The 16425-nt window shown below is 37.7% G+C and overlaps 1 protein-coding gene across 1 annotated transcript; it reads right to left on the bottom strand.

The window, feature by feature from the left end:
* Positions 1 to 2293: 2293 nt before the first annotated feature.
* LOC143883045 (bidirectional sugar transporter SWEET6b-like) lies at positions 2294 to 6462 on the bottom strand. The gene is made up of 6 exons (XM_077386411.1): positions 6222 to 6462; positions 5845 to 5881; positions 4290 to 4506; positions 3801 to 3962; positions 3404 to 3523; positions 2294 to 2688 (listed from the first exon to the last, which is right to left on the bottom strand). Exons 1-6 carry the CDS (start codon positions 6262 to 6264, stop codon positions 2512 to 2514), a joined length of 756 nt encoding a protein of 251 aa, XP_077242526.1. The 5' UTR covers positions 6265 to 6462; the 3' UTR covers positions 2294 to 2511.
* Between the last annotated feature and the right edge of the window lie 9963 nt (positions 6463 to 16425).

Genomic DNA, 16425 nt, shown 5'->3' with positions numbered 1-16425 from the left:
AACTTTCAAAAAAAAATATGCCTCTTCACCGTCGGTTTGTTCATAGGTCACTAGTATCTTTGGCTCGTTGGAGTGATAGGGATGCGCTTTCATACTTAAATGTAACATCTTTCTTTTCATTTAATAAACCGGTAGGGGTCCCCGCCAAACCCCATCTTACCTATCAAAACGAAAAAAATAAAATAAAAAATCTCTTTCACTAGATTTACATTTAATGAACCACTAATTCTGTTTCTTAACATGTTTGAATTTTTCTATTTGGAAGATTTATTTCTGTATTTTGTTTATACTTTTTATGAGGTCTGTATTCCTGATTCAACATCAATTTCATCTTCAACATATCTCTCTCTCTTTGTGCTTTAAATGCCCATATTTTTGGATTATCCAAATCGTTCAATTATTGAGCCTCGACTTATGTAAGCCATGTCCGTGGGCCTCAAAATGGATGGTACAGTATTAAAAATGGAAGCATGATCTTGACCATTCATTTAGTGGGCCATATAGTTGAGAAGCCATGATGATCTTGACCATTCATTTAGTGGGCCATATATTGGTTTACGCTGCTATATTAAGTTATATTTTGTACTTAATTTTATGGCCGGGAGCCAATGAGGGTCCACAACACCAACACTTTCATTGACCATTTGCATATGCCGAAAAACAAAATAAAAATTCTAAACGAAGGTTACTCATTACTTAACCAAGTGTATTAGATCAATTCATCCGGCATGCTTATCAAGAGAAGTAAAAGAGAAAATTACGGAATGCGGGTAATAGTTTCGAGCAATTACGGATTTAGGGTAATAGTTATGTTTCTTGTCTTTTATATTTAAAGAGCTGTAAAAGTGCTTTTACTGTTCCCAAAAAGCAGTTACTGACAATAAATGCTAAAAGACAAGAAACAAGAGCGTCTTGTATCAAAACATGTTTGTGCTGAAATCATTTCCCTTTTTATATGGTGTAAGATGATCCTAACCTTCCTGTTCATAGATATTTCTTGATTGCATAGTTTATGCACAGATTAGTGGGTTAGATCATCCAATGGAGATGATTTTTAGAGTACGGCGTATTTATGTTGGACGCCAACAATTGAATGATTTAGATCTTTATTAGAAAATTCATTGGGCCCACATTCTTCTAAAATTCAAACGGTTCATTTGGTAGGCCCTAATGTAAATAGGCCTTTCCCCAAGCATCTTTCCCGTAGTCTCCATTCAGTTGTTTTCCCGAGAAAGGAAAAGAAATCCCAAGAAAAAAATGCTTGAGAAACTGACGTAGCAAAATGGAAAGAAATCCCGAGAAACTGTGCAGGAAAAGGTTTCCCGCGCCTGTTCACTTGCCAATTAAACATTGGTGGGAAATATTTGTGGCAAAAGAGTGGGATTTGCTTTCTCACATTTGTGGCAAAAGAGTGGGAAACCAAATCTCATCAAAATAGTAGGATTTGGTTTCTCACACTTGCGGGAAAAGAGTCTTTTCCACGTCATTTGTGGCATTTTCCATGTCATTTTTTTGACATTTTCCACCTCATCTTGTTAGTTTCTCATCTTGTTAGTTTCTCGGGAAAACAAGTGAACTATTCTAGCCTTCTCGGGAAAAAAAAAAAGATGTTTCCCTGGGATTCGATTTTCTGATAATGCAAGTGAACAGAGCCGTAGGGTGTTAGTTTCTGTCTATGGATAGATCCGAGGGGTACGATTATCCTATGGAGATGATTTTATAGGTAAGGCCTATTTACGTTGGGGACCGACAAATGAATGGTTTGGATCTTCCAACAAGGTGGCCCCAAGTGATTAAAAAAAAGACACTTTATATGGAATCCAGTATTTTTTTTTGGAAAATACAGTGAAGCCCACCAAAACTCCTTTGATTCTAGGAGTACTACTTCGTCGCGTCAACCCAATTATACTAGGCAACATCATGCGGAGTCAAATAGGATTTGCTATGGCCGTGTTTTCACCCGCATCCACCTCTTAAAACACCCTCTATAAACACAACGCTCTACAAACCTAACTGTTCAAAAGAAAATGAAACAAATGTTGGGTATATAGTATAACCCATATATGTTTTAATATAAGTCCAATAAGATAATGGAATGGTGTAGTAGGCCTACATGGGCTAGAGTCCATTAACCAGTCAATAACCCTAGTGCGTGTTTGTGTATATATATATATATATAGGCAACGAACTATGTATTCCAAACTAGATACCTAAGGCGTAATGCTTCAAGCAACCTTTGCTTGACATTAACAACTAAAGCATGCATAATTTCCCAAACATGAAGGAGAAGATGGGCTAGCAGATACCAATTTGGGCTGTTTCTTGATGAACTGAAAGTACCACAACAAAATTGAACTTCCACAAATAAAACAACGACTATTAAAGGCAGTCTAATCTCTACTCAACAGAAAAAGGAAAGTAACGCCAAAACGCTTATAAGTACGAAGAGAGGAGATGAATTTCAACAAGCAAAGCAGAAAGGCACACAGCGGTCTAGTTAAAGAAATCAATCTATCGAAGGGCGCCGGTGTGACCATCAGCTCTACCACCAGGTGGGCGACTGGAGATGGTCGTCGGCAGCTGCACCTCTGCCTTGGGCTTCTCATCGTCCTCTGGTGTTGATCTGTAGTAGCACCCGTACAGAATCAACTGCACCGCACCAAAAAGTGCTCCCAATCCATTCGGAATCTACATGAAGCAGTAAAACAGATTAAATTCTAATTAGCATTATACATACAAGAGTGCCTAGGCAATATTGCACATAATTAAACCATTCGTCCCACTTTTTTCAAAGAGAGAAGAGCCACCTCGTAGCTGAATTTGTCTTATTCATTCATATGGAGTAGCACTTCTATTCGAAGAAGGTGGGCTGGTGATTATAACCAGTAATGTTCTATCTTTCCTTTATTTTATTAACCCGCCAAACCCCAGCTTACCCACCAAAAAAAATAGAAGGTGGGTTGCAAAATTTATGATCTGCAACAGCTTTTGATTGAGAGAAAAAACTGTACAAATGGTTCAAACCGTTCATCTCGTGGAACATTGACTGTATACATCCCCTATAACAAATCAGGGACATCACATCCCGCATTCCCTTGCCTTAATAATGGCACTCTTTAATTTACACATTTTCTATTAGTCATTAAAAGCTGTTATAAATTTATAATTTCCAAAGGGAAATGATATATTCGCCCCGATTTCTTCCCCTGGCTCCGTTGAAGTGTAAAACAGTAGTCATAAATACGCTAGAGGGGGCTGGGCCAGGGAAGAAAAGGGGGGAATTGATCACTTCCCTTCCCAAGTAACTATCAACAGCCAATCATAGAAGTGTTTAATAGATCGAGAAGCTAATTATAGAAGTCATTCTTTCCAACTTTAGTTTTTATCCAAAAGATATAGTTACCGTGATGAAGATGTCAAAACGGATAAGGGCGTAAGCCGTCCAACAGATGCCATTAAGGAAATTAGCAAGGGAAAGATAAAACGGCATGTATTTCACACTCTTTGTCTCTATAACCAGTTTCTGCAACAACACAAAAAGAGAAGAAAAGGTCACTAAAACTGAAGTGTTACTCAATGGAAATGTGAAATTTAAAAAGCTTCATGCACCCATATTCTCAACATTTATAGAAAAACATACCAAAAAATTCTATATTATTATGAATTTATGACTAATGAAAGAAAAAATGTAAATGTAGTGCTCATTAATTAACAATTCATATCACAGTGGAAAAGAAAACATATTCAATTTAATTTAATAATATGAGGATGAGAAGAACAGTGAGGGATTGCCTACTAACCATGACCGAGAGTGGCGATGCGTACATGCAAGCGCCGAAGATGACACACAAAACTCCGACTATCAATGTTCGCTTGCTGTGGGTATGAGCGGTAGTAAGCACAACAATAACTACTATAACCATGAACACCAATTCGGCCACCAGAAATTTCAGGGCTCTCAGCTGAAAAAAAGAAAAGAAAAACGAAACATCATTTTATAAAGCCAAAAAGATTATGAACTTCTTCATGGCCAAAAACTCGCAACACCACTACACATTCAGCATTAGTTGGATGTTCCCCCAACAAAAGTTGTACAGATTTTAGTCAGACAAGACTAGCCACTAGTAAAAAGGACTTGTTTCTATGTATAAAAAACTCATCCGGGATGCATTGTATTACCAGGCTTACTAGTTTTAATAGTTTTTACCTTACAGCAATAGTCATTTGGAGATTTTCAAACATATATAAATAGCGAAGAAATATAATTGGTAATTGGCAAGATTAATTACCCTTTGCTCTTTGGTGGAGTATAGGAAGTACATGGAAAGGTAGATGGCCTCTAGGACAAAGCCTGTTCCATTGATGGTGACAACGAGGAGGCTATTGGGGTGTACAATGGGAAGCCCATAGAAAACCCACAACATGCAATTGAGAAGAGTCGCCAAGTATGGAATTGGCGAGAATTGCTCCACAGATCCTTTCTTCCATATCTTGTAGAACGTTGGCCTGCAACAAATTTCATGAGCTTTTTTTTTGGTGGGGTGGTGAGGTCATAACTAAAAATAATGAAAGGTGGATGGTATTGGATAAAGCAAAAAAGAGGAAGGATAGCCTCTTTTCTTTATTGGGATATGTCCTGTAAACCCCTGATCTATAAAGTGTTTCTCAATTAGTAATTGAAGATCACGAAATGAACAAAAAATTTAACTTTCTGAAAAAATGCTGCTTAAAGATCCCTATACAAAATGAAAATGCTTTTCAATCATTTCTAAGATCATGACTTATTGCCCAACTTTGTTTAGCTATAAACTTTCACATACTAAAAACTATCGCAGTTTTATTTTTGATAAAAAAACTCTTGGATATTTCCTTTTTCATTACAAGAAAACAACAAGCAGTATGCATGAATCGTGAAAAAATGATCTCTATATTCTTATAAACTAAAAATAGAGAAGGCTATAATTGAGAGCATAAATTTCTCTGTTCCACAAATTCAACGCTGCAATTATGTACTTTTGACATGTAAGAGGTCTAGAGAGCCACCTTCACTGTAGTTGCAAATTTTGTTTGGTGTTTAATTGCTATAAAGAAATTTACATTTATAAAATATTATTTAGCGATTTTTGATGATTAGTCCCTACATGGCAAAATAATTGCTTATTAGTCCCTAAAAAAGCATATTAGCTGAACAGTCATACTTTTAGAAAATATTTGCTAAAAGGTCCCTAAAACTCACCAACTTCAATTTTCTCTGTTAAAAAAATTTAAAATGGCAAATTTACCCCCAAACCCATTTAATCAGTTTTAGCGTTTTTTGATTTCCCTTCCATAAGCAACAATATTATCTCATCCAATATTCTCGTCAAAAAACCTCCAACAAAAAAAAATCATTTTAGGAATTAAATAAATTGAAAATCCCTCTAAAATAAATTAAATAGAGTCTGTTTGAGTTATCTTTTCTTCATAGATAAATAAAGTAAGAAATTGTAGGAATATTTTTCGTTTCTAAATTTTCTAAGAAATTCCAAACTTGGTTGGATTGCAAGAAAATATCTCTTATGGAAAATTATTTCTATGGTAATTTTTCTCATTGAGGAATTATGTCTGATTAATTTACAGGGACACACCATAGGATGATGCAACCGTCCATAAGATGGGACACAACCTAAATAGGTACGTTGTGCCCCAAAAATCATTTTCATAGGTTGATCCTAACCATCCGATCTATAGAAGCATCTTGAACAAGAAAAGATGGAACCAGCTTCAACAATGGTTGGAGCTATGGATTTGGTTCCCTACTATTGTAACCATTCAACATTTCAAGAAAGAGTAAAAGGAACTTACGCAGGAGAGATAAATAAGCAGAAAGATATGATGTTTCCTGCAATGCAAAATTCAGCAAACTAAATCACAGAAGAAAGATAATAAAAAAAAAAACCCAAATGAATTGAAAAAAGATTCCCACGAAGAAGATCAGAGAGAAAAACATTAGAGATTAGAATCTTTAAAATTAAAATCATAAATCAAAACTACAAAAAAAGAAAAGGAAATTGAAAAAAGATTCAAAGATCTGTAACAAACAAAGATATGATCAGATCATAAACAAGATCAAGAATCCTAGCAAAATCAAATCACAAGAGAGGAACAAAAAGAAAAAAGATGGATTAAAAAAAGAAACTAAAGAGCAGATGTTTGGAGTTAGGGTTAAGCGTTTTACGAACCGATAATACCGACGATATTCCGAGCTGTGTCTGCGCTCACCATCTTTTATCGGCTATACGGAAATCGGATCTGAAATCTAGTGAGAGAAAATTAAAAGAGGAGGAGATGTATCTGAGGTGAAGAGAGAATGGGAAAACTAATTGGATAGGAATCAAATATTTCCGGTAAGATATTGAGTTCGGGTTTATCCTCTATTCTCATCTGGCAAGACGAGACTGGGCTACGAATCCCTATTCTGCTTGCATGCATGCGGAGTGCGCTGAAACGGGTTTAGGCAGTTAATTCATTTACATATTTGCCCTCTTACTTCTACTTATCAACTAGTGTCACGCACCACTTCAAAGGAGGATTGCAATAGGAGCCCATATTGCGCCACGTGTGTAACATCACTTTGAGAATTTTTCTTCCTGACAATAATGCCACTCCTTTTTTAAAAATGACAAAATCATTGGGGGAATGAACCCCTGTGATTGGCTGTATACACTACTAGTTGGCAGTTCCAAACGGCCATCCTGAGGTTGCATTTGGATTGTGGGAATCAGGAGACGGAATTGACATCCACTTCTGACTCTCCTATAACTGGAATGGAAACCAAGAGGATGATCCTAGCCCTCCAATTTATAGAGAAACTGTATAATATGGAAACCTCTATAGATCCGAGGGTTGGGATCATCCTACGGAAATGATTTTTTTGGGGCACAACCAATTTACATTGTTGCCCATCAAATGGATAGTTTGGATCATCCTATGGTGTGGGCCGTACAGTCACCAGCCAGCTCTCTCATACTAGTACAAACTACAAACTCACACTCTCTCTTTCTCTCTCATATGAGCCTTTGGTGGAGCCTAACAAGTGAATTCTTAAGAACTTTGAACCAGGCCTCACTTGTACTTGTTCTCACAAGTCTCTCTCCTCTCTTTTTGAGCATAAACCCTTGGTGGGACCCAACAATGAATGGTCTAGATCTTCGAAGAAGGTGCTCATCATAAAATGAGTATTTATTTTTTCAAAATAAAATAAAATGGGCCCACCTGATTCAAAAATCTAAACCGCTCATTTGTTGGTCCCCAACGTAAATAGGCCTTGCCCAAAAAATCAACTCCATGGGATGATCCAAACCCTCTAAGCAGCCTCTATAGGTCAAAGAGTAAGGATCATCATATGGAGATGATTTTCGCTCACAATGAATCTATATATAATAAAGAGGAAGGGAGGTTTACTGTTCACCGCTCATGTGGCAGCCCTCCCCTTCCTCAAATCTACGTGGCAACAAATTTCCTACGTGTCATTAGGAATTCATCCCTTTTTTTTCCCATCCCTTCACACACGTCTCTTCAACTTTACAAAGAGCAAAAACGCTATAAATTAGGAGAATTCTTCAAGGGGGGTTTAGTCGTGGGGGATTTTAAGACCCCAATGAACTTTAACAAATTGTCCATGACTCTTCGGGGACTTGGACTTTAATGTGCGGACACTTGGATTCTGGGGACTCTAGCAAGGACTTTTTAGAGTCACACGGGCATTAAGATTGCACCTTTGTCATCAACACATATATGAATTTGAAGACCTAGAGCTTTAATAATCAATTTTTAATATGATCCTGTGGATTTGTGGGCCAGATAGATAAGATTTTACACAAATTAAAGAATTGAGATGGGTTAGGGGAAAAAGAACAATAGCTCTCGTCCAAAAAAGTTCCATGTATGCCAGATAGATCAGATCTAAAGAAGCACGGGTCTTGATCTTACATAAGAAAAGAGATATAAAAAACCCTCTCTAACCCACACAGATTTACAGAGAGGGTTAAAAGATAGGCAAATACAGAGCAAGGGAGGGAAATGAAAAGCAAAATAGCCATGTTTTCTGAAAACCCAAAATCCTTATGGGAGAGGGAGAGGGAGAATGAAAAGCAAAACAGCCATATTTTCTCCAAATCCCAAACCCTCTCAAACCTAAAAACAGACATAAAAAAGAGAACCAAAGAAACAAGAAAAATCACGGAAAATGGGTTTTGGCCTTGAAAAATGGCTAGGGAGGGAGGGAGATGTAAAATGGGTTGCACAAGGAAAAGCACACTACAACAGATTAGGAGAATATCATTTGGTAAGTGGGTTCGTTTTCAACAACCTATAGCAAGAACCCTTCTCAAGAAGGGGGAAAAATTTCAGCTTCAATCTGTCTCTAAAACCCAAAAGGGCCAAAACCCTAGATAGAAATTTTATTGAAAAAGGGAGGGCAAAAGGAGAGAGAGAGAGAGAGAGAGAGAGAGAGAGAGAGAGAGAGTTGCTTGATATGTGGATGTCATTGTAGAGGAGAGAGGAGAGAGGCGAAACGACGAAGGAAGAAAGACAGACGAGCGTGACTTTTTAAAGTTACACCTAGGCGAACTCAGTGCTTACACTTTCACGTGTAGTCGTGAACATTAAGACCCGCCTACGCGAAAGTCCTTGTTTTTTGGAGACTTGCGACTAACGAAATATTTTGGAGTTCGCGAAAAAAGACGCTCTCTACTAACGCGTAACTTTTGAAGTACGCCAAAAATCACTTAAATTCCTCCCCCACCCCACCCCACCCCCTAGTGAGATCTCTTCAACTTTCCAAAGATAAAAAACGCTATAAATTAGGGGAATTATTTAATGACGTGGAGTCCACAAGAAAGGAACCAATGGGAGGCTTTATAAACCACTTAAGTGCAGTTAAGCTCCCCAGCGCGCAGGAACTCATTTCTCTTCCTAGATATTCCTCCAAAAATTATCTTCTTTCAATTTATTGTTTTTCCAATTAAATATGACATTCGATTATATTTCTTTATTAAATCTGAGATTAAGATATATTTCAATAATAAATTGTTTATTTTATTCATAAACAGATCATCTCAATACCTTCGCGAAACACAGTCCCATAAATAATAATGGTATGTTATTTCCACCCCCTCTCTCTCTCTCACACATGATTCATGTAAGATTTTAATGGGTTAGAGTCCTCTACAGTTGGTATATTCGTTACATAAACTACTTTAATTTCTTTATTGACTAACCGATCTCTTTGTTGTCTATCAAAGATATCTGTATCAATTTTTAAAATAAAAGTTGTTATATTCCATTTAAAGATTTTGATAGCATTTCAGGACTTAAGGAACTAATTTGGGGGGCAGCACGTGTGGGTAACTGCACATATCTTTTTCATTTTCACTTCAAGTTGGCAATTCATCTCTTCTATGTTTCTTCTTCTTTAGCTTTTCATTCTTCTAAACCTTTTTTGGTGCAGTGTAATGAGTTTAGAGAAGGGAAGGATATCGATGCAGTAGCTGCATGTGCACTTGAAAGTGATGTTTTAGTATTGGCGATTCGAAGTTTAGGAGTTGAGCATGACTTCTTCCATCAAATCGACGGTTTGGATCAACCTTGAAAGTGATGTTTTTGGTACAGCCACATCATATGATGATCTAAACCATTTGATGGGCCACAATGTAAATAGGTTGTGCCCCAAAAATCATTTCCATAATATGCAGTTTCTATAGATAGGAGGGCTAGGATCATCCTAGGAAAATGAATCTTTGAGCACAACCTATTTACTTTGTGGCCCATCAAATCGACGGTTTGGATCAACCTATAGTGTGGGCCTATAGTACACAAGTCCATTCCATCTTGAAAAAAATGGGTGGGGCCTACCATGTTCAAAGAGTTAAACAAATTAATTGTTGGGCCCACCAAAATTTATCACCGCCCTTCGTTTTGTATAGTTACCGTCATCCACTGGTTTGTATTCAAGTAATTAGATGGATAAAACACCAAGGTCTCGAGCTCTGGATGGGCGGTCATACATTGTATGGACTTCACCAAATGAATAACTGAATCCGTTTACTGGACCCATGGCACCACCATGGGTCCCCGGTTCCCATGTCAAATGGATTTCTGATAACACAAGTTTGCTGATAATACCTCGATCAGATGGTATCTGCCAAGAGCCGTTGATTATCTCCTTGAGTATCTGGACATGGCTGTACAATGCAGGATTGTACTGTTTCTAGATCACTATGCTTTAGGAATTATTTAGATAAATACAGATTGAATTTGGTTAAACGATCCAAATGAGAATATGAGAAGGTGTTAACTGTTAAGGCATTTGAATGTTTTGTTGGGCATTTTTAACGTGGATAACTTATGAATATCCAAGCAAAAATTGGCAACCTATGGGATCTACATCTGACCATATGATATTCAATATATCACATAGTAATGTTGGCATAGGAAAATAAATAATTCATAAGCACATGTTGAAATACCGGCAGAGAATGATCTTTTTGCCTTTGGCAACCAAACAGGCTAAGCCTAAGCCTAGACCAAGGCCCTGTTCGTTTTGGATTGTGACAGCCGATGCTGAGGCCCCAAACCAATTATCGGACCAAAATTAAATGCAATTTTGGTCCAATAATCGGGGGCCTCACAATCGACTTTCACAATCTCAAACGAATAGGGCCTAAGGCTCTGTTTGGTTTGGATTTTGTGAACCAATTGTGACTCCAAAACTGATCATTCGACTCAAAATTAAATGTAAATGTGAGTCCAATAATCAGTTTTGGATTCATAATTGGTTCTCAAAAACCAAATTTGTGAGTCCAAAACTGACTATTGGACTCAGCATCAATGCGCTCTTTGTTTTGGATTTTGGAACCGACTGTGAATCCAAAACGGATTGTTCCACTCAAAATTAAATGTAAATTTGAGTCCACTAGTCACTTTTGGGCTCATAGTCGGTTCTGAAAATCCAACAAAAAAAAAAAAAAAACAGGGCCTAAACCTTAATTTGAGCCTGACAATCAGTTTTAGACTCCCAATCAGTTCCTAAAATCCAAAAGAGGGCCAAAAGCACTGGGTTTTTTTTTTTTTTTTTCTACTCCATATCAATTGAAAGAGGGAATTGGATTTTCCTCACATTATATTATTTATTTATTATGTTGGGTAGTTGGAGAATGAATCCCAATCCTAATGACCTGTGTTGGGTGCCTGAAATTGGAGGTCCAAATAGTGTCCAAATTGGAGCCAGGTTTTATGGAAGTCTTTGGGTGAGTGTATATGAAGTACACATTGAAAAAACTCAAAAAGGCACCCAATCTATATGCTGTGCCATTCTCGCGGTTCTTATTTCTGCATGAGTCGGTGTCACCGTCTCAATGCTTCTTCATTTTCCGAATTCTACCAAACAACCCGATCTGTCAGCAGAAACTCTTTTTAAAAGAAGCTTCTGTTTTGATCATAAAAACAAACGATGAGAATGACGTAGATGCCTTCATTAACAAGGATTAATTTTTCAACAAATGCCAGAGAGAAGGGTCGGTGTTTGTCTCGTATGTCTGTCGGAGATTCTTGGGAGTATTTTAGGCTCTGTTTATTTGGGATTTTGAGAATTGTTTTTGGGTCTAAAACCTGATCATTGCACTCAAAATTAAGGCGCTGTATGTTTTGGATTTTAAGAATCAATTTTGAGTATAAAAATGATTATTGGACTCAAAATAGTGCTGGCATAGATAGGAAGGGTAGATTTGCCATTTTAAGAGAAAAAGACACTAAGATCCTATTTGTTCGATTCCATGTTCTGTTTCCAACTCGGTTACCATATCATTATTTGACTCAAAATCCAAGACGAACAGGTTGTAATTCTCAAAATGAACTCTTACCTTGAGGCCATGTTTGGAAGCCATAGATTTTTATTCATAGAGAGAGTAGGAGAGTCAGGGCCGTCTGGATACGCGGATTTTAGAATCTAGGTTTTTAGTTTGACAACAGTGTAAAAGAGGGTTCATGATCAAGCTGTTGAATGCTGCCCTGACAGTGTTTCTTGGATTTTAAGTAAGAAATTCAGGTTTTAGAAATCTCTTCCGCATCATTAGATTTCTAAAACCTGGAAACATGGGATGATCTGCTACTCTCTTGCCGAGGGAAAGAAGGGCGAGAAGTCAGAAAACAACAGCTAGTCCACTTCTTCTCGTCTCTCATCTACAATTTTGAAGAAATTCCAGATTCTAAAATTTGCGTATCCAAACAGCAAGAGAGAGAGAGAGAGAATTGAGAGGGGCATGAGTGAGGGGATGGTGCAAAGTTGTTGAAAATACCTATTTTTTTAGCTACTTCTCACTCTCTCCTCACTCATGTACTCCCAATTCTCTGCCTCTCCCACCCCCCAGTCCCCCCTCTCACCACTTGATATACTAAGTCCACCATGCATAAAATCTCCTTTCCTCCAATGGGAAGTAGTGCACCCTTTGATTTTCTTTTTGTCTCTTCTTTTTGGTGGAGCATCAAGTAATGACTCCCTCACATCGCCCTCGTTTACTCGTAAGATTCACGGTCACGAGTTGTATGGAAATTATGTGTGAAGGTTCTCTAAGGGAGTCGTAATCATCATCATCAACACCCAATCAGGATCAAATTGTGATGTAAAGCTGTCCACTATGTGACATTTTGGTGGGGGATATCCCATCCATGTCAAACTTTTGATCCGACGGTCAAGATTCACACCATAATGTAAACGGGCGTCTTCCTAGAAGCTCTCTTTCCACTGTATTTAGAAGGATTTGAGGTCACTGAGTGATGCGAAATCAAATCAGTGGCCCTACCGCTTTATTTGGAATAATAAAGGAAGGGGGACCATTCTAGGCGAAAAGAGAAAAAAAAAAAAAAAGGAGGTTTGATGATCGGAATGTTTACAGTTTTGTGCACGTAATTCAAATAAAGAATTAAAGAAAATAAATAAGTAGACCCTAGAATCCAGATAAGACTTCTGCACTACAATGTTTTGATAGCAGGCGCTCTAATTTTTATCTTGTAGTATTTAAATGGCTGTCAGAGGAATATTACGGTTTTCAAAAAGCTCTTAAAGACCACGACAAACAAGTGGAGTGCATGTTTATCATAACAATGGAGCGCTGAAATCATTTCCGTAATTTTTAGGGAAGTGATATACCCACCCCTTTTGATTACTTAGGACACCCAACAGCAGTGCATCAATGACTGCAGAGGGCCTGATGTAATTCACATCAGAAGGATTCAATAGTGCTGATTGTAACGTACACTGCTGTTAGGTGTCTCAAGTAATCAAAAGCGGCAGATATATCACTTTTGTTTTTTCTATTTTTCCCCCTATTGAGGGACAAAGGAATTGATCGAAAAAAGATCTCATATTCTTGGGCCCTCCGGATGGGTCTTTCTCAGCCAACTGGTATCAAGGATTCAAACGAGGCGGAAGTGTGAGTTATTCTTCAGGGGATCAAAATTTTGGCAGATAATGATAAGCATTCTCTCATTGTGGTGGGAGATTCCCTTAATGTGATTAAGTGGCTAGATGAGAGGTCGCCTCATCTTTGGAGAATTTCTCAATTTATTGACGAGATCTTGGATCAGTTGGAGGGGCACCTGGTTCGTTTTCTTCACGTCCCGAGATCGGTCAATGGAGAAGCAGACCCTCTTGATTGTCGATGTTCTTATTCTGTGTGTTTGTTGACCTTATTTTCTTATCTTCATGAACTTCTCCGTCGTGGCTCGGCTTCTTAATAAAATTCCTGCCATTTCCAAAAAGTAAATAAATAATCTCATGTTCTTATCATAAGACTGCGATTTGATCTTCATATTATATTAAAAAAATAATCTTCCCCTTTGATCATAATCAAAATGAAAGTGCCTATAAGCTACACTGAATCATAGTATATAAACCATTTTCGTTGAGTGATAAGGGTACATATCCTATGACCTACACCTAGTCGAGGGTCTACTTTTCTAGGAGGATAAATTGCATCAAGATCACATATGATCCCAAGCCTTCTATCCATTTGATTGATGGCGTTTTTTCACCTATGGATGATCCGGATCAATCACAATCTACACTATTTGGACACTGGAGATGGTTCATACACCAAGTTCTTTTGTAATTTTAAGGACGAGATCATCAGCTTAAAACTTTTTGAGTATCGAAGCCCAAGAAAATCTTGGGCGATATACTGATTCTCTGTATAGAGCTTATATGCAGGACTAAGGTAATCAAATCTAATTCTCACCTATTTGAAAACGAGATCTAACAGTCACTATCAAGTATCAAGATCAATCATAATTAGGGATCAATTTTATGGTCACTCACATGGGTTTATATTTAAGACCATTGATCTTGTCGGGCATCACGAAGCGACCTAAATTGTCCTAGTCTAATGCCGAATGGACATCCCTTCCAAAAGGTAAAGGGCTACGCGAATCAATTGTTCATCTTTTCTTGGCAAAACCAGAAGGGTCTGTTTGGTTGCACAAAAAATTGGGGAATTCAATGAAAAAGGACATTTTTTTTTCCTAGCATTGTTTAGTTGTCATTTACTATTCACATGACAGCCATTGTCGGGTGTGAATTTTCTAATGCAAGCCTTTTTAGGGCAACTCAGGGCAAGTTTTTAGAATTCGGGTTAAGCTTTTACTTTAAAATCTGGTCGGTTTTAGGTTGATTCCAATTCATTTTGGGAAGTGATTCCCCCACACCACCTTTAACGTTATCCGTTAAGTTTTAAAGGCAAAGAAAAACGTTAAAGGGGTGAATTTATCCTCAAGCAGTGAACCTTTCTCACAGAAACCATTAAAAGAGAGGCAAAAGCTTAACCATTCCCGGCCCGGCCCAAGTTAGACCCCTACTTTTTTTAATATTTGACTTTCAGGTTGGATAAAGAGTAAAAGGAAAGTAAAGAAATAGGAATTTATATTCCTTTCCTTCCACCTCTATTTTACTCTTGGAGTTTGGGAGTGCTACCTTTTATCTCTTTAACTTCTTCAGTTCTTCATAGGTTTTTTTTTTTTTTTTTTAAAGTACTCAATGGCATCCCATAGCTTACAAAACAAATTTTCAGTTGGCAGGCCAAGCGTGTGGCTACCACTAAATCATCAGATCCTCCACATTGTTCATGGGGTCCCAAAAAAGCGAGTCTTACGAAAGAGCATAACAAACAGTGTCTTTTTACATAAAAATATGAGAATGAGGGGATTGACATTCGCTAGCCGGAAAAAAATAGTATTGAAGGGTCACATGGGTGGGCTTTTTAAAACATGGGCACCTCACATGCTCCAAGATGTACATTTATACCCTGTGCAAATAAAGGTTATATACGCATCTCTAACCTTCATAGTCACCACACAACACCGATTTCATTTGGGTGTTGTATCCACCAATCCCATTGTACAAAATTCACATACCCAACATTGATCTACACCCACCAATCAATTAGCTATTGGCCGAAAATCGTACTATAGAACAATCCCATACATTCAATCAATGGGTCACAAAATGAACGGCTAGAAGTAAAAGTGAGTATCATTACAAATGTGGATTGGAGTGGCAATATCATTTTAGAGGTACGGAGAGTCTATTGTGGGCCCAATAAATTTGGACGGTTATGATATTCGTCACTTGCAGCCAGGGTAGGAAAAGGTGGGTGAGGTCCACTGTAAATGTATCAGACAAGGGAGCAGTGGCTCAAATCTCCCAAAAAAATAAATAGAGACCGAGATCCAGGGTTGAAAATTCCCTTGCCAGGAAGATGAGAAGAAAATCAAGCATTGTATATTATAAAGTAACATTTCTTAGTATGTTCTGCACATATATTTTAGTCAGCATCCCGGTTGGAAATCAAAGTCCAACAAGGAATTATACTTTCGTTAGAACGAGAGAGAGAGAGATGGACAAAACTCAAAAGGGTTTTTTGAAAAAAAAGTCTCCTACTTCGCTTTAAATGTAAAAAGTGTTCTAGTTTTACAATTTGCACATAGATTTATACCATTTGAGTGAATTTTTCAAATCAGTAATTGCCAGCAATTTCTGACCAAAATACTTATAGAAAGATTAAAATGGCCCTAGCTGTGAAATTAGCTGTGAAAAGACAAAAATTACCTTGTAAAAAGACTAACATACCCATGATAGGCAATTATGTGATTTGAATCCAGGTGTGGGAATATCAGCTTTATATAGACTAGAATTCTTAGCTCATGCAATGCATGAGGTGTAAAAAATAAGGCCCACCTCAGCAGAAGATAATGGTGGGCCCACCTTATACATGGGATAGGTGGAGATAGTGGGATCACCCCCGGAGGCATGGTTTTGAGTTAAGTTGATGCGGCCCATTCTATAAAGAGAAAAGTATGGAATGCGGCATATGTTTCGAGGACTTATGGTTTCGG

This window comes from Tasmannia lanceolata, unplaced genomic scaffold, assembly GCF_043159265.1.
Source record: "Tasmannia lanceolata isolate RefF3 unplaced genomic scaffold, GAP_Taslan_0.1 ptg000008l, whole genome shotgun sequence".
Taxonomy (NCBI): Eukaryota; Viridiplantae; Streptophyta; class Magnoliopsida; order Canellales; family Winteraceae; genus Tasmannia; species Tasmannia lanceolata.
Note: the sequence above shows the minus strand (reverse complement) of the source record. Positions and strands in the feature narration are given on the sequence as shown.

What these genes read in the sequence shown, in the direction of transcription:
- LOC143883045 (XM_077386411.1), bottom strand. Translation starts at nt 6,264, where the DNA reads ATGGTGAGCGCAGACACAGCTCGGAATATCGTCGGTATTATCG. An exon ending in CATCGCCACTCTCGGTCATG is followed by an intron (nt 3,524 to 3,800) that starts GTTAGTAGGCAA and finishes GTGTTGTTGCAG; the next exon opens with AAACTGGTTATAGAGACAAA. An exon ending in GTTTTGACATCTTCATCACG is followed by an intron (nt 2,689 to 3,403) that starts GTAACTATATCT and finishes TGCTTCATGTAG; the next exon opens with ATTCCGAATGGATTGGGAGC.